The following is a 21,413-nucleotide window of genomic DNA, read 5'->3' as shown; positions in this document are numbered from 1 at the left end:
ACAATAAATCACTTTAAAAAGTTGAATACATGCATGTCTACATGCACAATAAAATGCTAAAAAAGGAATAAACTTTAAAGCAATCAACGCAAAACAAGATTTCCCTCCATAATTATCATAATCTTCAAATCCTAAACTAATACAAAAGACTCTACTTTTTGGGGTATTACAAGTGGGAGGAGAGAAATAAAGAGAATTGGGACAGACAGGACAATGCAAGCAAGTAAATTCAGGTTCACTGTACAAACCATAAACTATGAACAGTGAAATAACAAAACTACAAATCATAATCATCTAATAATTTTCTTGAGTTTAAGGCTCAATTCTGCAGCGGAAGAACAGAATAGCGTCCTTGTCAGCAGCAGCACAAAAATGGGTTCCTTTCATTACCCATCTCTGCAAACAAGAAAGCGACCCCTTATTACTGAGAGCTCCCATTTGCAAATTTGTAACCAGAAACGAAGAGAGAGAGAGAGAAAGAGGAAATGGGTTTGAAGGGTTGCTGCGTAGTGTTGCAGGTTTTGTAACAGATTTATGGCAGATGGGTTTTTATCTTTATCTGCGAAATAATTCATTCCTTCATCCTCTGTAATTTCCCCAATTCTCTCTCCATTTGTCTACAGTCGTTTATTGCTCTGAGATGTGATTGAACGGCCATGGCTTTTTTCTTTCGTCTAACATAAGAATCCAGCTTACTCTAAAGGGGAATTCAAATATTTTTCCTCTTAAACTCAACAACGTCTCTCCCATTACAGCCTCTCAGCATTTTGATGTCCTTGAGATAAGAGGAGGGTTCTTTCTCTTTTTTCATTTTGGTGTTGGTTCAAAGGGGTTCTCAGGTTCTTGTTACTAGACAGCCATGGAAAGTGCAGAAGTGGTATAAAATGAAGTCTGTGAAGAAGGCAGCCATGGCATTTCCTGTTGAGCTTGTTATTTTGGCTTTTCTCGTCTGTGCTACCGTTGGTGTGGTGGATTCTGATGATGGTAAGTGACCGTTAACAAATGAGATGAAGAACTTTGAAATATGTTCTTGGTAATCAAATCAGGGTTGGATGGACATTCTTCTGTTCTCAACTCTCTGAGGGCGTGGTAGAAAGAAAAGAAGAGTATGCAAGAACATGCGTTTAATCAGAGAGTTTGGCGGTTGTTATGGACTTTTTCAAGCATTATTTGGATACCTTTTTTCAAGGAGGCTTGTGGTTTTTATAATGTTATTTCAACAGTTTCCATGCATTTCATTCATTTTTTAAAATCTAATCTTTGAAACTAGTGCTAAGGAATCTCTTGTTTTAAAACTATTGGGTTTTTCTGAAACGCTCTGCTATGTTTACATTGTCCTTTGTCTCTGATGGCTATGGAGAGTTAAGATCTTCAGTTACATGTTTTCATATGTTGAAGGGGCAACGTTGTTGGAGATAAAGAAATCATTCAGGGATGTGGATAATGTTCTTTATGATTGGACAAGCTCACCTTCATCAGACTACTGTATATGGAGAGGTGTTACCTGTGACAATGCCACTCTCAATGTTATCTCTCTGTAAGCTACATTTTCTTGTTCTTGTTAGAGTTTTTGTGGGTTGATTTCAAAATCCAGTGTAAAGGTTGTTCTAACTTGTTCATCTCCTTTTCTTCCAATGGTTTTCTTCTCTCAGTAATCTTTCAGGTCTCAGTCTGGATGGGGAAATTTCTCCTTTAATTGGGAACCTCAAGGGCCTGCAAGCTTTGTACTCCTCTCTTCTTTATACCTGTTGTCACTTTCTAAGCCTTCTAGAATTACTTCAGAACTTCTATTCCATTCTCATGAATTTCCTGGCAGAAGTAAGTTACTCAGAGAGACTCTGTCATATGATTTTGATCCCCCATTGGTAATCTTTGAACAGGGATTTGAGGGGGAATAGTCTTTCTGGGCAAATTCCAGATGAGATTGGTGACTGCTCTTCGTTAATAAATCTGTATGTCCCATTGAGTTAAAAAGTTGTTCAATATCTTTGACGTAAGCTAACTGATGGAATGCCGTTTGTAGGGATTTATCGTTTAATGAGATTTATGGAGACATACCATTTTCCATTTCAAAGTTGAAGCAACTCGAAATGCTGTAAGTTCAAATACATTTGTATAAGTTGTGTTTAACCAAAACCAAACGAAACACTAATTATCTTCTATGTTTTTCAGTGTTCTGAAAAACAATCGACTGATTGGGCCGATCCCGTCTACCTTATCTCAGATTCCAAACTTGAAGGTCTTGTAAGTTTTCATGTCATTCTTTTTCTCACTGCCTTAAAGTTCTTATTCAGATAAACTTACAACTGAAGGATTTCCATATCACACCACTGGTTCTAGAGATCTAGCACAGAATAATCTTAGTGGGGAAATACCGAGACTAATTTACTGGAATGAAGTGTTACAATATCTGTGAGTACTCTTTACTCCTATTCTTCCAGATATCAGCCAGCATTTGTTGATTCCAAATGCTTCATTTGTTATATTACTCCATCTCAGTGGTTTGCGTGGCAACAATTTGGTGGGCACACTCTCTCCAGATATGTGCCAGCTGACTGGTTTATGGTATTTGTAAGTGATCTTTACTTCCACCCAAAGACTATATCATTTTTTCCCTTTCTCCGTCTGAAACTATGTTCTCAGCCTAATAAAACTCTTTGCATTTGAAGTGATGTGAGAAACAACAGTTTAACTGGCAGCATTCCTCAAACAATAGGCAACTGCACAGCCTTCCAGGTCTTGTATGTATTATGTCCTTCTCATTGAATTCTATGTTTACTACTCTATGTGGATAACTAGCTAAAGTTTCTTTCTTATTACTTGGCAGGGACCTGTCATACAATCATCTCACTGGAGAGATACCATTTAACATTGGTTTCCTTCAAGTAGCCACACTGTACGTGTTCTTGAAGCGATTTTGCATTTTCATACTGTACCTGCTGCTATGCCTTGTGTGGGTTTCCATGAATAGTTGTTTCACTTTTGTATTGTTCCTTCAATTGTTATTGTTGTCATTTCCAGGTCCTTACAGGGTAATCAGCTATCAGGTCCCATTCCACCTGTAATTGGTTTGATGCAGGCGCTTGCTGTGCTGTAAGCAACTTTAGCTTCCTCACAACCAAGTTCATGGACTTTCTTTTCTAAGGAGGATATTTATCACATGATGTTTGCACTCTTTTCCAATTGTGGCTGTATTTCTAATTTCTTTCTCATATTGAAATCAGAGATTTGAGCTGCAACATGTTAACTGGTCCAATCCCCTCCATCTTAGGGAATCTGACTTATACTGAGAAGCTGTAAGTATACTTTTACTAGTCTCTCTCTCTGTCTGTCTGTTTTTCTCATTAGCAGCACCAAGTAAAATTCCTGTTACATAAATTTTAAAATGTGAAGTGAAGAACCTGCTAATACATATTATTAACTTGTGTTAAGTTATAACGGTACTGTAATCTAGATGGCAGCTTCTAGAATGCTTGATTCCATTGTTTTTGCTTTTTTTTTTTAAAAAAAAAATTAATTTTTAATTGTATTTTTTTGGTATCTGAGAATGTTTTACAACTTGCACATTTTATGAGATTTCTAATCCTGGTGAGTGGTCTCTGTTGGCATACAGGTACTTGCATAGTAACAAGCTCACTGGGTCCATTCCTGCAGAGCTCGGAAATATGACTAAGCTTCATTATCTGTAACATTTCTCTCCTTTGTCTTCCTATTTATGTGGAATATTGACATGCATTTAAGTATACTATTTCCTTGATGCAAAATGTAAGTCTCAGCTTTTCACTCATAAATTTGAGACATCATTTGATTATTGGTGTTTTTTTTTTTCCTTTGCAGGGAACTGAATGATAATCATCTTACTGGGAATATTCCAGCTGAGCTTGGAAAACTCACTGATTTGTTCGATCTGTAAGCTTCGTCATCCTGTTCCACTATGAATGCCTTTTGCAAGCCCTTATTCTGTTACTTATGAAGCGTCCTTGCAGAAATGTTGCTAATAACAATCTCGGAGGACCTATCCCTGACAATCTTAGCTCTTGCACAAATCTCAACAGCCTGTAAGAAAATTAACCAAATTGTGATTCCATTTAGAAGTATATGCTATTCATAAAGACGGTTTTTGTTGGTTTCAGAAACGTGCATGGCAACAAGTTGAATGGAACTATTCCGCTGTCTTTCCAGAGGCTAGAGAGTATGACTTACTTGTAAGTTGAGTTGTTTTTGCTTCAGCATCACAATCCTAGTTGCTAAAGAGCTCTTCTCTGTTCATGAGAGTGGAAATCATATAATCTGCTTTGGCTGTCACATCTCAGGAGTAGTATATATATTTGCTTCTCATCGTATTGACCATCTGCAGGAATCTCTCATCAAATGATCTACGAGGTCCTATTCCAATCGAGCTGTCTCGTATTGGCAATTTAGATACGCTGTAAGTATATGAGATCTAATATACACCCAGCTTTCACCATATTTCTCATGCTAACTCATAGTTTCGGCACAGAGACATTTCAAATAACAAAATTAGTGGCACAATTTCTTCATCCTTTGGCGATCTGGAACATCTCCTAAAGCTGTATGTATTGTCTTTTAACTCATTTTGGTTATCATCAATGGCACTTCTTTGGGCTGAAATCACTGTCTGACCTCTGTTTTGTAATGTCTATAGAAATTTAAGTAGGAATCATTTAACGGGATTTATTCCAGCTGAATTTGGCAATCTAAGGAGTGTAATGGAAATGTAAGTAGTTCTGAAATGTTTGTACCTTTCTTGGTTGGGGAGTGGAGATGTGTTGATCAGCAGATTTTCTTTGAATGCAGGAACTTCAGTTTTCTATTCTAATTCATTTGTCTTTATGTTGCTATACTGTAGAGATATTTCACACAACCAACTCTCTGGGTTCATTCCTCAAGAACTGAGTCAACTTCAAAATCTTCTCTCCTTGTAAGTTCTGAAACTTGTGGTGGAAATTTTCATCGATAGTTCTTACCAAAAGATAAAATGGAAACTATTATAGGTTAGTTTGTACTCATGACTTGTAGACGCCACATTTTCTCAAGTGGCTTGGTCATACCATGAAGCGATATCCTACCCCTTTTACCTTCATGTTGTTTTACTGACATTATGGCCTCAGTTCTGTCTGCTAAAATATTTGAAGTATTTAAGTATGTCTCCGACTGTCCCTTCATGGTATAACGATGAACTTGATCCAGGAGACTTGAAAACAACAATTTATCTGGGGACCTGACGTCACTGATTAGCTGCCTAAGTCTTACTGAATTGTAAGTTCGTCATCCTCCCAAACAAAGTGTTAGGATAATGTTGACTCGAGATGTCTAACTGAATCAATGTACTGGTCCTTGCAGAAACGTATCTTATAACAATCTAGCTGGTGACATTCCCACAAGCAACAACTTCTCTAGGTTTTCGTCTGACAGGTAAGAACTCTTAATTACTATACCCAGAATTTTGATCTCCCTCTCTGAATAGATTTTGAAACGAAAAGGCAGAAAAGAAATGCCGAAGGCATCCATTGGATACTCATTCATAGCTAAATCTTAGCATATATTTTCTTGTCTCCATAAACTGCACATACTTCTGATGTCAATTTACTTTTAGTTTCCTTGGAAATCTTGGCCTCTGTGGATATTGGAATAGCAACAACTACCCCTGTCATGAAGCTCATACAACTGAGCGAGGTAATTATGCTTTTTAAAAGGTTTTGATAGTTGTATTTGTAATTGTAGTAAAATTGGTCGGTTATTCTATGAGAACAGTTGAGATGCATGAATGTTGGTCCAGACATTTCCCGATATAAAAGATAGTTGTATCTGTAATGTGAGGGATTGAACAGAAAAATTTGCCATATTTTCTAATTTCCCTTTGTTGCTTTCAATGCAGTGACCATATCTAAAGCCGCTATCCTGGGAATTGCTCTTGGTGCCCTTGTAATCCTTCTAATGATCCTTCTAACAGTGTGCCGTCCGAACAACACAATACCTTTTCCAGATGGATCACTTGACAAACCAGGTACTTTTTGTTATAGTTTTTATATAAATGTAGGAGCTTATTAGTCTCGACTTTTATTGTAGTTCTACTATTCTTAGTTTAGGGCTTCCATGTATGCCTGTCGATATATGAAGCTTATCCATCGTTAGATTGTAGCTGGAGAGCATTTCTGAAAGTGGGCTATTTTGTGAGATATTTGACATGATAAATTGCTATGAATGTGGATTTTAATGTATTGAAGTTAAATAATTGAATACTAAAACATTCTATTTTGTGCCTGGTGAAAACTCAGTTACTTACTCAACTCCCAAGCTAGTGATCCTTCACATGAACATGGCCCTTCATGTTTATGAGGATATTATGAGGATGACTGAAAATTTGAGCGAAAAGTACATTATTGGATATGGAGCTTCAAGCACGGTCTACAAATGTGTACTGAAGAATTGTAAACCTGTGGCTGTTAAAAAGCTCTACTCTCACCAGCCCCATAGCATGAAGGGATTCGAGACGGAACTGGAAACCGTGGGTAGCATCAAGCACAGAAATCTAGTCAGCCTCCAAGGATACTCCTTATCCCCCTCTGGAAATCTCCTCTTCTATGACTACATGGAAAATGGCAGTCTTTGGGATCATCTACATGGTAAGATTAAGCACTCATTATTCTTAATATCGCCAATTGTATTTGCCTGTTCATATTCAGATATAGTGTTTCTGTTTTACCTTATTCTGCACTAGTGAAACTGCAGTAAGATTTATGAGTCGCCTGAACGTCCGTGACCCCTGACTATTTGAAAATCTGCATAAAATGACTGATTAATGAATTTAGATTTGTCACTAATTTAGATTATTTCAGGCTCTAGCTCTACCAAGAAAAAGAAGCTGGACTGGGACACTCGGCTCAATATTGCACATGGAGCAGCCCAGGGACTATCGTATCTACACCATGATTGTAGCCCTCGCATTATCCACAGGGATGTTAAGTCATCTAACATTCTATTAGACAAGGATTTTGAAGCCCATCTCACTGATTTCGGCATCGCCAAGAGCTTATGCACCTCAAAGTCATACACGTCCACTTACATCATGGGAACCATTGGATATATTGATCCAGAATATGCTCGGACTTCCCGACTTACTGAAAAGTCTGATGTTTACAGCTTTGGCATTGTGTTACTCGAATTGCTCACAGGAAGGAAAGCTGTGGACAATGAATCAAATCTCCACCAATTGGTCAGTACAACTTTATTGCATGATTTACTTTACTAACCGCAGTTCTTTTAAGTGCCATGACATCGAGTCATTAGTTGCGAGTTATTAATATCTCCAGTCGTAAAATACCAGGTTTCTGTATCTTTAGGTGATACCCAGTTGTGTAACATTGGTTTTTAACCCTTCCATCAATATCTTTCAGATCAATTACCAGGCGTTTTTCATTTTACTTGTTAGGTATTGGGTGACATTTTTCTAATTATTATTATTATTTTTATATTTCTCAGATCTTATCGAAAACAGCCAACAATGCTGTAATGGAGACAGTTGATCTTGAAATAACTGCAACTTGCAAGGACCTTGGAGCGGTAAAGAAGGCATTTCAGCTCGCTCTCCTTTGCACCAAGAGGCAGCCATCCGATCGACCAACAATGCACGAAGTGACACGCGTCATCGGGAGTCTTCTCCCCTCGGCCACAGCACCAAAGCAAACACCAAACATAACAGCCATGCCCCCATCTGCAAAATCCCCTTGCTACAAGGATGAATATGCAAATCTAAAGACGCCGCATGTGCTGAACTGTCCAACGATGAGCACCTCAGACGCCCAGCTCTTCCTCAAGTTTGGAGAGGTAATATCACAAAACAGTGAGTAACAAGCTAGGTAAACCTCTACAACTACGAAAAGAATGCCATCCAAGAAGGGTTGGCTTTGTGGGTAGACTTGAATTTCTGTATAAAAGATTTAACCACCACTTTGCTTTACTTTGTAGTGTAAGCTTATATAAAATTAGGGAAGCAACAAAGCATGGACATATGACATGTACTGGTAGATTTAGATGTGGAAAGTGATTTTGGGAAGGAAAGAAGTATTGTTTATCTATTAATGGGAGTGATTTTTGGGGTGTGGGACCTATTGAATTTGAAAGCATCTTGGGTCTGGCCTTTGTTTACTATGGGGTTTCATGTTCAGGGTTAGTAATTGATGAGTGAGAGGATGATGGCATTTAAAGTGTTAACAGCAAGGCAGCAATAATTCACTTGGTCTGGGCCTTGATGTTTTCCTGCAGTGTACGGTTTGTCAATTTACTTTAACTAAGGCAATGATTTCAGTGGTAATAAATCAACTTGCCAATGGTTTGGTTTCTGTGCCCTATCTTCAACTTAATCCTTTTCCCGCTTGTGAAAAGGGCAGTGTCGGTCGAGGAGTATGGTTCACCTACAGAAAAGAACATTACTTTTTGGTGTTACTTTACATGTTTTGACTTGTAGTTTTATCAGATTCAAAATTTGGAAATCTGTGAATTTTGAATGTAGATTATAGACAAGAATGTGAAATTTTAGTTCAATTTCTTCTTTGGCTTTTCAACTCTTATTTACCTCCTAAATCTTTACTCAAAGGAAATGTTGAAGGAATTAAAGGGGAAAGAGCTAAGTCGTCAGAGCAAGTATATCTCGTATCACAGGGGTTTGAACAAGAGGGACTGGCGGGGGAAAACCAAGCAAAATTGGGAAAGGGAAGACAAAAGGTATATTTTTCACAAAGACCCTTAAACAGACGAGAGAGAGCCTTTAATTGTGCCCTCCCATTGTATCTATATCCCCTCTTGAGATGTTACCGTATAAAATGGCATTCGATGTTCTAAATGAAGTTTTAAAAGGTTAATGTCTAATGCCATGAGAATACACGCTTTTGAGGTAGAGTAGTATTTTTTATAAAATTACAATTTTGATCAAGTAAGAACTAATTTAGTCCATATAGTTCTATAAAATCTTTATAGTTCAAGATTTTTATCAAACTAGAAGAACCGATTCAATTCCAATTTTATCGAGAAGCAAATTTGCAATCAAACCCCTTTTTGGGCAAGTTTAAGAGTTGAGACAAATAAATGGTTGTGTGCAGTTGGTAATAAATTGACTTAAATAGGTGGTCAAGTTCAGTATTTGTTTTTTTTAAGCGTTGAGTAGGTTGTTAACTAGGGCTAAATATAATTGTTAATCGTCCAATTGACAGATAAATAGGTCCCATCACTTCTTCCGATCTTATCTAATACTTTATACTGTACAAACGCGTCAACCGATATTAAATTTCTTGCAATATATTCTTCAAGGACGCAGTACTATTTGACTTCACCTATTGAAGATACTCGCACCTCGTGAATGAAACCAAAATAACTCCACCATGACCCAACACAAGAAAAATTCATATATACTGAACTGCAATCAGGAAAAGAAACTCATCAATGTCATTGGGAATGATGCTTACAAAATGCTCAAGCAAGGAGCAAATTACAGCACTGTGCACGTCTTACATTCTCAAGATCTAGAAGAAAGAAGCCGTAGTGAAATCCAATCATAAATGAACCTCATGGGAAAACATGAATATCAGGGAGCCAGATAGTGTCTCATACAGTATATGGGGAACCAATGTTAGGACTATAAAGTGCAGTTTAACAAATCAACTTAAGTTCTAAAGTCAATTACATGGGACTGTAGAAGGTCAGCCTATCCATTGAAGTAGTATCTTTGAAGTTACTCAACCAACCAGGGTTTTCAATCTTGGTGACCCGAAAAGAATTTGGAAGTTGTGGTTCATTGGTCAAACTAACCTTCAAGGTGGCTGTTTATGTGTAGGTGGGTAGTTGAGAATGAGATGGTTGTGTTGTCTTTGGCCAATACAGACAGGTGTTTCACAAATGTGACTCAAGTCTGCTACCTCAGCTTTCCTCTTAATTTCATATCCCCAATTTTCATTATAAACAACGAGACATGAAAGTTTTTGGATTTTAATATAGAGTACAGTAACGAGACCATAAGACCTAAAATCATATACTAGAAAAAACCTCCTATTTCAGGGTTCCTAGAATAGTTAAAAGACTCTTGCGTACCTATGCAAGAGAAGGAAATTTTCTGGGTCAGTTTAGATTGGTTAGGTTGGCCTTATTAGCAAAGGTGGCGCACTCTTGTAAATCAGCCAAGGAATATGAACGCCACGTGGAGAAAGTTCGTTGAGGTGGCGCCATGGAAGGGAAATTGCCGTTTGATGGTCTGGATTGTGGGTGTAGAGGTGGGCGAGGCGGGGGAGAGCTTGAATATGAGCTAGAATTTGAATCTTCACTGCTGTTACTTTCGGAGCTGCTCATAGCAACAGCCAAAGCCAAGGAGCTTCTGCTTGAGCTGATGGGTCTCTTTGATATACCACCACCGTTATTCTTGAGAGGAAAACTACGGTTCTTCTCCCACACAAGATTGTAAGCCATAAGATTCCTACGTTTCTTGGAATAGGCATTCTCTGGCTTTGCAATCTCCTTCATGGAGTTGACAGCGGAGGCATCGGCCAGACTTGTGAAAGACTTTGATTTTCCACTATAGAACTTTGAGATACCTTTTCTGCACGTTGTAATAATTCTTTATTAGATAAAGGAACAAATAGAATATGCGTGTGTGGGTGTGTTCTGCTGCACAATTGCATAAAAACTCGACTACATAATGGGTACTCAATCCTTTCTTCCAATCTCAGAAGTAGAGAAAGCGTTAGTGATATCATAAAAGCTAAAATCAAAAGTGGTCATTGGTCTTGCAGTGTCACAGAACAATTTTCATGACAATGCTCTATAAAGCAATGATTTCTTTCGGACTGAGCTTAAAAAGATCTCAGAAACACAATATCAACTATACAGATTGGCATGAAAGATGATAAAAGAATTCAACGATGAACTCACAATTAAAGTGCATTAAAGAAACGATGTCATTTGCTAATCTTCAGCTTCGAATTGTCTCTTCTCTCATTATTAAACCACCGAAAACATATAGTTATCTCATGTTTATCATTGCATTAATCTACAACAAATCAGCAGACATGTTTCTACAGGCCACGACTTGTTCATGCCTAAACTAATGACTCTTCCAAGAGTGGAATCTAAATATTTCATCAATTTGTCAGCAATAAATGCTAGTCACCGCCAGGATGTAAACGTAATCCCACAGTAATGAGTTCAAAATGAAGCAGAAGTAATTGATCAATAATCAAAGCATAGATCAAATGACTCCATCATTCTGCAGAGCAGATTAACTATCCACAATCCCTAATGCATTGCACTACAAGATAATTAAATTTTCAAGCTTAATCAAGCCTTCCCTAACAATTTCATCTTCTCTAAACTCATTCCAGATCATCCATCAAACTTATTTGCAATTCACAATTTCCAAACTAAGATCGCGCAAGAAAGTACGAGTTCACATCAACCAAAACAAACGAGAAACAAGATAATCAAATAGAAAGAACACCAACCTAACAGGCAAAACCTCCTCCAAGGAATCCATCATATCCAGCGGGCCTTTATAAGAGCTCTGAACCTCATCATTCTCGCCGCAATCCTCACCGTCGGACGATCTCGCGGACTGATCACTATTCCTCCCGATCGAAGAAGAGGAAGAAGTGGAAGCAGAGCTGCAAGTATTAGATTCATCAGCCTCCCCCTTTTGAAACCCTTCAACAGCGCGATCCACATCCTGAGTAACCAGCCTCTGAAACACCGATCCATAACCCAAATCCTCCGGCGAGAATCCAGAGCGTTTATCTTCAACCTGCCGAACCCTATCCAAAGTAATCGACATGACGACTTTGAATTTGAACAGTGACAACAAGGAGAGAGAGAGAGAAAAAACACAGACGAGAAGAAGAAGCAGAAGAAGGGAGAAGAAATGGGTTTTTATAAACGGAAAAATCGAGGGATTTTAGATTATAGAAAGGAAAAGAAATGGACGGACGAGATTGGAAGCACGTGGAAAACCGGCAAAGATCAGAAATTGGATGAAAGATATTAATTGGAAAAAAATTAAATAATGATGAGATTAGGAGAAAAAATGATAATAAATTGGAAAAAATAAAAGTATAAGGAGGAATAATTTAATGAGAAGGTAAGGTAAGGTGAGAGGGAAAAAAAAAAAAAAGAGCCTTATCCTCATCCACTTGCTGGTTATTTAATATTTATTATAATATTCGGATAACTTTAGTTAACATTTATGAGCTGTTTTTTATTTAAATGAAAATAAAAATCAAATGCCCACAGGATGGTGGCGACCACGGAAATTACGGTAGTTCTGGGAGCACCTGATTAAAGGGGCGATGACGTGGCGAGTCGGAAGCATAAAATCGGGTGTTGTGTTGCGAATGCTTATCCAAAAGAGAGGTGGGTGGGGACCACAGAGAGTAGATTTATAGAAATTCGGAGACGATCTTTGTCACTTCCAAATCCGGCTTCATTTGGCTCGGCTCGGCTCGGCTCGGCTGAGGAGTTTGTGGGGACAGCATCATAGGATTAATTAGGACAGGATAAGGTGATCATTTCCAACGTTAAATTGGATAGTGCCACGTCAGTAATCATCATGGGTTTTATTTTATTTTAATAAACGGGAAATTCCCAAGGGAGCACAGAGCAGCAGATTATGATGGATCAAGGAGCGACAAGTCGATCTTATCTAACAATGACTAAGACAAAACGACATGTAGTTGGGATGGAAGAGTCAGGAATCATGAATTTGGGCGTAGATTGTAGGGTGGAAATGAGGGAAAAAAAAAAGGGAAATGGATAAGAGCTTCTTTTAGGAAAATTTCGATTCTCTTAGTTTAGTTTACTACACTATATAAAATTTTCATTTAAAAAACTATTTAACGTTGTTAAACACTGCATAATTATTAAAAGAATATATTGACGACAATCTATTAATAAAAAAAAATATTGGTATACAATTGATTCAAAATCTTGTTCTAAAATAGAGTATGGACCACTTTTTACAATTTATAATTATTATTTTTATTTTTTTTTTATGTACGTAGGCTTGTCACTCTCACTCTCGTTAATATATGTTTTAGTTTTAAATTTTTTCTCTTGCCCATTCCTCTCGATATTTTTGCTCTTATTTTTGCTACTATACATTCTCACTCTCACTACTCGTACTATATTTTTCTCTTTTTGATGGAGCGAGAATAAAAAGAAAATATTAGAAATATGTTCTTGGCCAAATATATTTGTTTAAGTTTCTTGGCATTAACTCTTTGGGTTGTTTAGGAGTTGTCTCAGATTTTGTCTATGTGGGTACTTGTTTTAGAGATTGTTTTTCAAGGTGCAAACTCTGCATAATGTCTCTTTTCTTATTTAAATTATTCTGTAGAATATTTTATTTGAGATGTTTTCCTTTTTTGGTCAATCGCCGATATTATGTGAGGATTATTTCCATCATTTCGATGTGCTATTTAAGTCCAATAAATTCTCAAGCTAGGGTTGCCACACATATTATTTTGTGAGACTGTTTAGTGTATTTTACAGAAAACTTACTGCATTGAATTCAAGAAGGTTTTGTGCTTTGTTTTTTGTGGTGTATTCTCTATTGCTCTTACAATGAGGGTTTCACATTCATTCGATCTTAGGAGGAGCTTAAGACATTATTGATCAAGAAGGAGTTCTCACGCCTTAGGAGAAGCCTAAGACATTATTTATTGAGAAGGGAGTTCTCGAGACATAGAGGAGCCTAAGTTCTCACGTGAAGGAATTTATAAGCATAAGGAAAGATATCATCGAGTGAGAGGTCATCTCACGTTGGGGGAGTCTGGGTGTTACAACACTAATATAGATATACTTAGGAGGAGACTAAGATGGAGTAAGAGGGAGTCTTACATATAGGGGGACCTAGGTGTTTGGCTAAGTTGGGTTCTACACATGTTACTGTAATTTTTGTTATTTATAGATAAAAACAACGTTATAATTGCTTAGCTTTGATATATTAGTGGATTTTCTTTCTCAAACACACTGTTCCCAGACATAGGTGGTTCATCACCAAACTGGGGTTAACAATCTCTGTGTGTTTATTCTTGATCGACACTTTGTTGCTTTGTTGTTGTCTCTACCTTTGTTAGGATATATTGTATGACATCTGTATTTTGTGTGAGGAACCACATTCTAAAATTTTAACAAAGAAAAAAAGGTGAAACTCAATCCACATGCACAATATTAATTCCGATAATTTCACCACGGATATAAAAGGACTTACCCTAATGTCGTATGAATATTTTACGGCTTTGTTGAATGATTATTTCCTTGAATTTAAGAAAGGTGTGAAGAAAATTATAGAAAGAAAAAATAGGTTGTGGCAATGAAATGGTGTAAAGAAGTGGTAAAGATACGTGTAAAGTTTGTTACACTCATTTCTGCGTGCGCCCTTACTTTTCTAGGGGTGGGGGTGAATGGGTTGGATTCTTGTTTCTTGGCTCACCCTTTTCAAAAATACCATTTAAATTAATATTATATTATTACAACTTACAACTTTGCCAAAGATTTAATAAAATTATTTAGGTTTCAATTTCATTTTTAATCTCTTAAATTTTTGTTTTAATCCCGTAATTGTCGAAATGTATAGGATTCAAACCATTTTTTTATAAAGGCAAAATATATAGTGAAAACTGAACAAATAGATTAAGTACTCTTGGTTTGATATTTTTTCTTGTATATTCTTCGTCTAAAATTATATTTGATAAATTATTAAACCTTCAAATAATGTCTAATAAATCGTCTTTAAACTATAATTTATAATATATTCATAAGTTTTCTATCCGATATAAAGTAAAATTTCTGTCCGATAAAAAGTTGAGAATTTAGATTACTTTTTTTCTCTCTCTCTCTCCTTAAAGCTTTGATTAGGAATAAAAATTTCCCTTCACATTTGATGATGTTCGTTGAATTTTCGTAATAAAATAGATTGGTGAGAGAGACGTACCAAAAGATTTGAAATTCAACTCTCCTTAAAAACGGGTAATCCATTCTTCTCCGTTCAACCACCTGATTTGTATGGGTCCCACAATTATTATTTTTTTCTTCCCTGAAAAGTGGTCCCATAATCTCTTTGATAATTACTTTACAACTTTATCTATTCTCCCTCTTCAATTTCATCTCTAATATATAATGGAGAAGAAAATTTCTAATTAATTAAGATGGAACAGTTGAGATTTTGTTGAATAACGTAGCTAAAATTGAATCAAGAGACAAGGTATAAATAATGAACTATTTTCTATTATCCACACCATCCTTTGACTAAAAAATCATCAATTTTCCTTTATGTTCTTACATGGTAGACTTACATTTCATCCCAAATGCTCACTAATTATAGTTTCAGTTGAAGTTAATAATATCATTTTCTTAACTTCGAAGTAAAACTAAAGAAACTTTTAACACAGTAAGCTGAAGTATGATTTGAATTGGTAAACTCAATCAATACTCATTAAACCAAACTACAAAATTGTGTGAAAATCTAATTCATAAATAATCTAATTCTTTTTAAAAAAATAATTTTTTTAAAAAAGTAGCTAATAAGTCACTAAAATTTTTAATTGCGTAAGAATAAGTCTTAACTTTTAAAAATGTCAACAAAAAAAAAAAGAAAAGAAATCTTGAAATTTCATTTTTTTTTTTTTTGTCTAATAGGTCTCTAAATATTTAAATGTGCCTAAATAAATCATTGACAAATTCGACTTTAAAAAAAAAAATTAACCAACTTACTAGAAACAAAATCGAAAATTTAAGAGTCCTATTGATTACTGAGAACTTAAATTCAAATACTTCAGACTAATTTGATTACTTGTAAAGTTTAGAGACAACCATACACTTAATAATAATAATAATAATAATAATTAATTTTAAACATGCCAGAAACCAAACTAGAAAAGTTGCCCAACCCAACCACAAAAACCTAAAACAAACATAAAAACATCCACATCCAACAGAAGTAAACTCTAAACATGGCCACCAATACATCAGCTAAAAAAATAATCATCATTAAATAAACTCACGCAACTACACGAATGGATCACAAAAATGCAAGCCACAGATATACTCATAAAAAAGTATATATTTGACCACTTATTCAAATAAAGAATATGGAAATTAAAATTTTATATTAAACATGACTCATAAAGCCGAGTACAATTATTTATATAAACAAAATCCTAAACTAAGTCTTCTTCGCCAACCATCTAAAAATTGTTCTAAATTTAAAACAAGAAAAAGAATAACTTTGTGTAACTCGAACTCCGACCCACTCTTTATATAACCACCATTTACTTAGGAACAAAGGCTGAGAGAAATTGATGAAAATAGATAACAAAATGAGAATAAATATAAGTGTAAAAAACCCAAAGAATGAATGCCAATCAATTTGATGCATATGCCCTAGTCGTAAAAAATTCAATGATAATTTGGTGTGGCACCTGTGTTTCCTTTTAGAATATGTACTAGATCTCAATAGCTATTGCCAGCTTGAGCGCAAAACCAAGGGATGGTCTTGTTAATGCTACAGCCTGTGCATGAAGTTCATCTCACAGCAACCGAATTGTCCGTATAAAATGGGGGACAATGGAAGCTGGAACTTTGGAACAGAGATGTTAATCAGCATCTACCAATAAGACCTGCCACATTTTTACCGATCTCTTTTTTCGTTTCCTCTGACACTGGAACATCTCCAAGGTACATATCAAAGAATGCCCCTGCAAATATGATTTTCAGGGTTGATATTTTCGAATTAATTTTTTATTGACTCAACATAAGTCTTCTGTTTTCATGTCAATTCTCGTAGAATCAGTTCAGATACGGGATATTTCACTTACTACACAATTCCTTGCTATGAATTGCTCCAATCAGAGTGCCTCCCACTGTGCGAAAACAATCAGTTAGTTGTGCTCACAAAATGAAATCACTATAGTCTACATGAAATGAACGAATACTACTTCGAATATCAAGGCAGCAAAATGAGGTAAGTAAATGTGGAGGAAAGCAGAGGAGTTCCCAGAATAGAAGTCTCCCCCAGACTATGTTGGGAGTATTAGTGGGGTACACATACAGAATACAAAGTGCATTTTAGTTATAAATTAAGAAGTTTGCTAATGCAATGGTTGTAAATAGAGTTGGGTGGGGTGGGGTGGGGGGTTGAGGTAAGCATATTTTGAGATGAGAGGGAGGACCAAGCCTCTTTAAACGCTTGGCAATCCAACCCCTTTATAATTTCCTGATAGGGTTCCTTGCATAGTTACTAGTTATACAATAAAATGGAAGATGACATCTAGATTTCCATCAAATTCAATTCAAGAGTAAGTGGGCTGCACAATAGGATATCTACAGTACCAAACATTAATTGATCGTATAATGCTATAATTGTTCTCTCTGCTTACTTTCAGTGATTAATTGTCCATCAGCTGTCTGTCGGAAATCGATTGTTGTTCCCTACAATATTTCAATTCAAATTTTAACTATATGACACATATCAGTGTATGGAAAACAGAACACACAATAAACAAAGTACAGAATGATGCTTTCAATATAGACTTACCGCAGGTAATGGGATGTCTTTAGTGAAGAGAGAACCAAATGTCCTCACACAATGGTAATCAGTTTCTGGATTTGCCTAACCACGTATTAATTAAAAAAATTAGAAACAATAAAGAATGTTCAAAAGCAAAGATAACAGCCAGCTGTATCAGACATTTTACCTTCAACAGTCGTGCTCTAAGAGATTTCTCAAAAGCGCTGCAATAAAGAAATCAGAGGGCGATCGTCAATTAGCTTGAGCAACATATAAACATCGTGAAGATTAACCAACTAAAATATTACAATTAAGCTGTAGCATGCAAGGACACAATCCTGTCTAAATAACTCTAAATAAAATTACCACATCAAAATTACTGCTTAACAGTAAAACAAAAACTCCTTACAACCTTACTTGAACAGGATCTAGGTTGAACAACTATGTTCTTGAGTTCTAAGGAGACAAGAATCAAAGTCTCGTTGATGAATGCTACCTTGGGACTACTTCAAGAAAAGTAAAACTATAACTACTTATATACAAAACAAAGAAAATTCCAAAAGGACCTGGATGCCCTAATCCAGTCCAGTACATCCAATTATAGAACCTTCATATTGTTCAAAGACTATACTGAGAGTGGCAAATCTTCCTGTCATGTCTTTACTGAATTATATAAAGTCGGGTAGTTCACTTCTAATAATATAATTCCTATTGGAAAACCCAACTGTTAACTCATCATCTAAGAAATGAGAATCTGAAACAACTACAGTTAAGAGTCATTTATAGAAATGGTAAGCACCAAGTGGTATGGTAGTATAATCAAATTGGACATACTTAACTTAAAGTGCTAAACAAATATAATTTAAACTAGTAACGGACTTTTAAAAAGCGCAATACAGGATGTGAGACGATAAATTCTAATTAACTAGAAAAAAATATAATGTGCCCTCTATTTAAAGAAAACGGCGGCCAACATTATATGTATCCACTATCCAGCGTTCAATTCCAAAGAAAGAAACATACTCTCTTACAGTATTGATTTTAATCCCATTGCAATTAACCACGAGTCTGACAGTCATATTAATATCCTCCCTGCAGCACGGTAACATACAAAAACGAAATTCGAAACAAGGCACAAGTTAAAAGAACTCACAAGGAAAATTAAATCCAACTTTAAAAGTGGAAACAGAAAACTGTGTTTCATTCAGGCCAGGAACGTTGATAAGACAAGAAAATCCCTTGGCACAGTCTTCCCAAACATCTAAACAAGTTTCAAGTCTTTTTCACATTTCCCAGATTATTTTTTAAACTGGACCACATCTAATTGAAATGAAAAATCAAAGAAATTACATGTCAGAGCAAAAGAAAAAGTACCCCAGAAGGTCCTCATAAAAATCACGGCGCTCATTTAATTCACCTGCTGGACTAGAAGCATATTTTGGACCAAGCTTTTCACAGACAGAGTTTGGATGAACATCTATAAGGGGAAAAGGTCCAGATTTGATAGGTAAAAGATGAAGACAGGAACAAAAATATAGATTAACGATATACCCATAAACTTACAAAAGCCAAAAGCATAGACCTTCAGGGATTTAATTCTGACTATTTTCATTATTCTGGATCCAGTTCCAACAAGAACCTGCAGCAGCAGTTCATAATGATTGGCAATTAAACCCAGTGTTAGAGTAGAATAGTGTCCGAGGACAATGATAAGGACAGGTAAAAACTGGATGACAGAAATGTCAGAAAAGCATATAAACATTTAGAGGAATATTTTAAGGCTACAATCAATAAGCATTCACCTCTGAACTCAAGCTGGAATTATTTTCTGAAGATAAAATGTTATCCAGTATAATGGGAAATTCAATGCCAGTTTTGGGTTCAATTGCATGCCTTGTCCAGTTCACATCAGGAAACGTTAAGCCAGCATTTGTTCTATATGGAACTTCACAAGGTTTCTGATCCATGCATCCATACACTGGCAATTCGCTGTTTTCCAATGGAACAGCCATAATATCTTCTGATCTACTGGCCCTTGATCAAAGAAAAGGTTTGGTCAAATAATTGAAAGCAAGAGTAGAACAGAAAGGAAATTCATCCCACTCATCTCACGGAATTATAACAGCTTACAGGTTGTTAAGTGGAGGAACTAAAGCAGCTGCTACTGAGAGCAAAGGATGCAACTGCTGTCTTCCAGCTTCGTTACCCAGGAGTTTCGATGCAAAACGGCCAATCTTGCCAAGAAAAATTGGGTCGGAATATTCTTTATCCAAATTAAAGCTAAAGTGAAATCCTCTGGACCCAAGTCTACCAGAACGGATGCTTCTAACTTCAGTAAAGTTTTTAAAGCTTCTAGAATTCGAACCATGTAGATCATCTGCTATCTCCCGAGTCACGTTTGCAGTTGATGTACTCGAGCACCAGAGTAACAATGCGCCAGCTATCTTTGAAAAGCAATTAAAGGCTTCTTGAAGCGCTAAACTTCCAGCCATATACAAATTTCTGGACTGAAATAGAGAACTATCCATGAATGAACTAATATGTGAAAATAGATGACCACCTAATCCGTGAGATGTAAAGGGCTCAATCGGCAAGATATAAGGTGAGCCTCCATCAAGATCAATGAAAAACACCCAATTGTTCCTCATATTTCCTCCTTTCTAAAGTTATATGATACTAGAGACTTCAGGCTTTCTAAAGATACAAGAAACCTCCACAAATCAAATATAAATGTTGAGAACCAGCGCCAGGGAGATTCAATCAAGTTGTGAGTAACCTAAGAAAGGCACATCAACGTTCAATAGATATCAATACTCAAACCATGAATGGCACACTCTCATTTTCATTATTCCAGAGTAAACAGAAGACTGTATCAATCAGATAAAGCAAACACCAAGAAAAACAGTTCTATGGAGAAAGTTCACCAGAACAGCTCCTCAGCAATTTAAAATGAAAATCCACCAAAACGACGTCGATTCTTTCCAAAAAATCAGTTGATCACTTACACTCAGAAAATGAGAAAGAAAAAAACATGATACGATTCATACCTGATAGCAGCCTTTAATTACAACAATAAATAGTCATAAAAAACTTTCAATCGGAACCTAAGAGATCAACCATGGCAGTAAAATCACATGCAACGGCGTTAAGGTACAATGCGGAAAGAGAAGTTAATAGAATCACAATTTCGAATTCATCCGCAAGAAAAAGAAAAGGAAAAAGAAGGAGAAAACCTAACCCGAGCGAGATCCCGATGTTTAAGACGAAATGGGCTAGGGTCTGAAGGAGGTTAAAAGTCAGTAATCCATTGGGTGAGGGAAGAAGAAGGAGATGAATTGGAATGTGCGTAGAATGAGAAAAATCAAAGAAAGGGAACACGGCGATTTTGGGAGTGGTCTACGCCTTCACGGTTCCCTCGAACTCGGAGGAAATACGCGCGTAAAAAACGAGTACTTCTTTCTGTTGCTTTCTTCTACGTTTCTAATTTGGCGATCTTTGTCGTCTCCTCGTCTTTGCATGTGACGCATCCCACTTTGCCTTTTATATCTGCGTTTCCACCATTCACCGTCCCTTCTGTCGCCCACATTTTTTTATAAAAATTTTCCTCAATATACTGGCATCATAATCGGTTCATTACAAACTAAATTAAACCGATAATTGATCTTTTTATAAATAAGAAACATACATACATCATGATAATTAAAAGACTAAAAATAAAAGTCATTTGACTAGTTGGTTTTGATAATAAAAAAAAAAAAAAAAAAATGACGGTACCAATAGATCGCCCTCGTTTGGTTTGATTTTTCAGTTTTTAATTTTTGTTATTTTATTTCATTTTAGTCCTATACTC

The 21,413-nt window shown here is 36.1% G+C and overlaps 3 protein-coding genes across 5 annotated transcripts; 1 reads left to right on the top strand and 2 right to left on the bottom strand.

Annotated features, from left to right (window-relative positions):
• The first annotated feature begins 286 nt into the window (after positions 1 to 286).
• On the top strand, positions 287 to 8,339 carry LOC120085086 (LRR receptor-like serine/threonine-protein kinase ERECTA). Its single transcript, XM_039040939.1, has 27 exons — positions 287 to 984; positions 1,399 to 1,537; positions 1,653 to 1,724; positions 1,881 to 1,952; positions 2,024 to 2,095; positions 2,173 to 2,244; positions 2,341 to 2,412; positions 2,500 to 2,571; positions 2,670 to 2,741; positions 2,828 to 2,896; positions 3,022 to 3,093; positions 3,225 to 3,296; positions 3,614 to 3,685; positions 3,838 to 3,909; positions 3,987 to 4,058; positions 4,134 to 4,205; positions 4,358 to 4,429; positions 4,502 to 4,573; positions 4,667 to 4,738; positions 4,871 to 4,942; positions 5,212 to 5,280; positions 5,365 to 5,436; positions 5,618 to 5,697; positions 5,900 to 6,028; positions 6,300 to 6,647; positions 6,861 to 7,237; positions 7,504 to 8,339. Exons 1-27 carry the CDS (start codon positions 885 to 887, stop codon positions 7,870 to 7,872), a joined length of 2,976 nt encoding a protein of 991 aa, XP_038896867.1. The 5' UTR covers positions 287 to 884; the 3' UTR covers positions 7,873 to 8,339.
• Positions 8,340 to 9,399: 1,060 nt separating this feature from the next.
• On the bottom strand, positions 9,400 to 11,911 carry LOC120085087. Its single transcript, XM_039040940.1, has 2 exons — positions 11,508 to 11,911; positions 9,400 to 10,606 (listed from the first exon to the last, which is right to left on the bottom strand). Exons 1-2 carry the CDS (start codon positions 11,831 to 11,833, stop codon positions 10,132 to 10,134), a joined length of 801 nt encoding a protein of 266 aa, XP_038896868.1. The 5' UTR covers positions 11,834 to 11,911; the 3' UTR covers positions 9,400 to 10,131.
• Positions 11,912 to 16,099: 4,188 nt separating this feature from the next.
• LOC120087086 (fatty-acid-binding protein 2) lies at positions 16,100 to 21,141 on the bottom strand. Of its 3 annotated transcripts, none has more exons than XM_039043960.1 (11): positions 20,802 to 21,141; positions 19,694 to 20,339; positions 19,366 to 19,591; positions 19,127 to 19,202; positions 18,938 to 19,040; positions 18,587 to 18,655; positions 17,751 to 17,787; positions 17,591 to 17,665; positions 17,433 to 17,484; positions 16,872 to 16,916; positions 16,100 to 16,751 (listed from the first exon to the last, which is right to left on the bottom strand). In XM_039043960.1, the coding sequence occupies exons 2-11, from the start codon at positions 20,209 to 20,211 to the stop codon at positions 16,654 to 16,656; spliced, it is 1,299 nt and encodes a 432-aa protein (XP_038899888.1). In that variant the 5' UTR covers positions 20,212 to 20,339; positions 20,802 to 21,141; the 3' UTR covers positions 16,100 to 16,653. The 3 variants fall into 3 exon arrangements, with proteins under 3 accessions (XP_038899888.1, XP_038899886.1, XP_038899887.1); XM_039043958.1 differs by having other exon boundaries at positions 19,366 to 19,597; positions 20,802 to 21,136; XM_039043959.1 differs by lacking the exon at positions 20,802 to 21,141 and adding an exon at positions 20,611 to 20,780 and having other exon boundaries at positions 19,366 to 19,597.
• Between the last annotated feature and the right edge of the window lie 272 nt (positions 21,142 to 21,413).

This window comes from Benincasa hispida, chromosome 9 (genome assembly GCF_009727055.1).
Source record: "Benincasa hispida cultivar B227 chromosome 9, ASM972705v1, whole genome shotgun sequence".
In the NCBI taxonomy this organism is placed as follows: Eukaryota; Viridiplantae; Streptophyta; class Magnoliopsida; order Cucurbitales; family Cucurbitaceae; genus Benincasa; species Benincasa hispida.
Note: the sequence above shows the minus strand (reverse complement) of the source record. Positions and strands in the feature narration are given on the sequence as shown.

What these genes read in the sequence shown, in the direction of transcription:
- LOC120085086 (XM_039040939.1), top strand. Translation starts at nt 885, where the DNA reads ATGAAGTCTGTGAAGAAGGCAGCCATGGCATTTCCTGTTGAGCTTGTT. An exon ending in TGCTCTTCGTTAATAAATCT is followed by an intron (nt 1,953 to 2,023) that starts GTATGTCCCATT and finishes TGCCGTTTGTAG; the next exon opens with GGATTTATCGTTTAATGAGA. An exon ending in ATGACTAAGCTTCATTATCT is followed by an intron (nt 3,686 to 3,837) that starts GTAACATTTCTC and finishes TTTCCTTTGCAG; the next exon opens with GGAACTGAATGATAATCATC.
- LOC120085087 (XM_039040940.1), bottom strand. Translation starts at nt 11,833, where the DNA reads ATGTCGATTACTTTGGATAGGGTTCGGCAGGTTGAAGATAAACGCTCT. An exon ending in GAGGAGGTTTTGCCTGTTAG is followed by an intron (nt 10,607 to 11,507) that starts GTTGGTGTTCTT and finishes TACAACGTGCAG; the next exon opens with AAAAGGTATCTCAAAGTTCT.
- LOC120087086 (XM_039043958.1), bottom strand. Translation starts at nt 20,211, where the DNA reads ATGAGGAACAATTGGGTGTTTTTCATTGATCTTGATGGAGGCTCACCT. An exon ending in GTTCCTCCACTTAACAACCT is followed by an intron (nt 19,598 to 19,693) that starts GTAAGCTGTTAT and finishes TCTTTGATCAAG; the next exon opens with GGCCAGTAGATCAGAAGATA. An exon ending in TGGACAATTAATCACTGAAA is followed by an intron (nt 16,917 to 17,432) that starts GTAAGCAGAGAG and finishes GTTTTCGCACAG; the next exon opens with TGGGAGGCACTCTGATTGGA.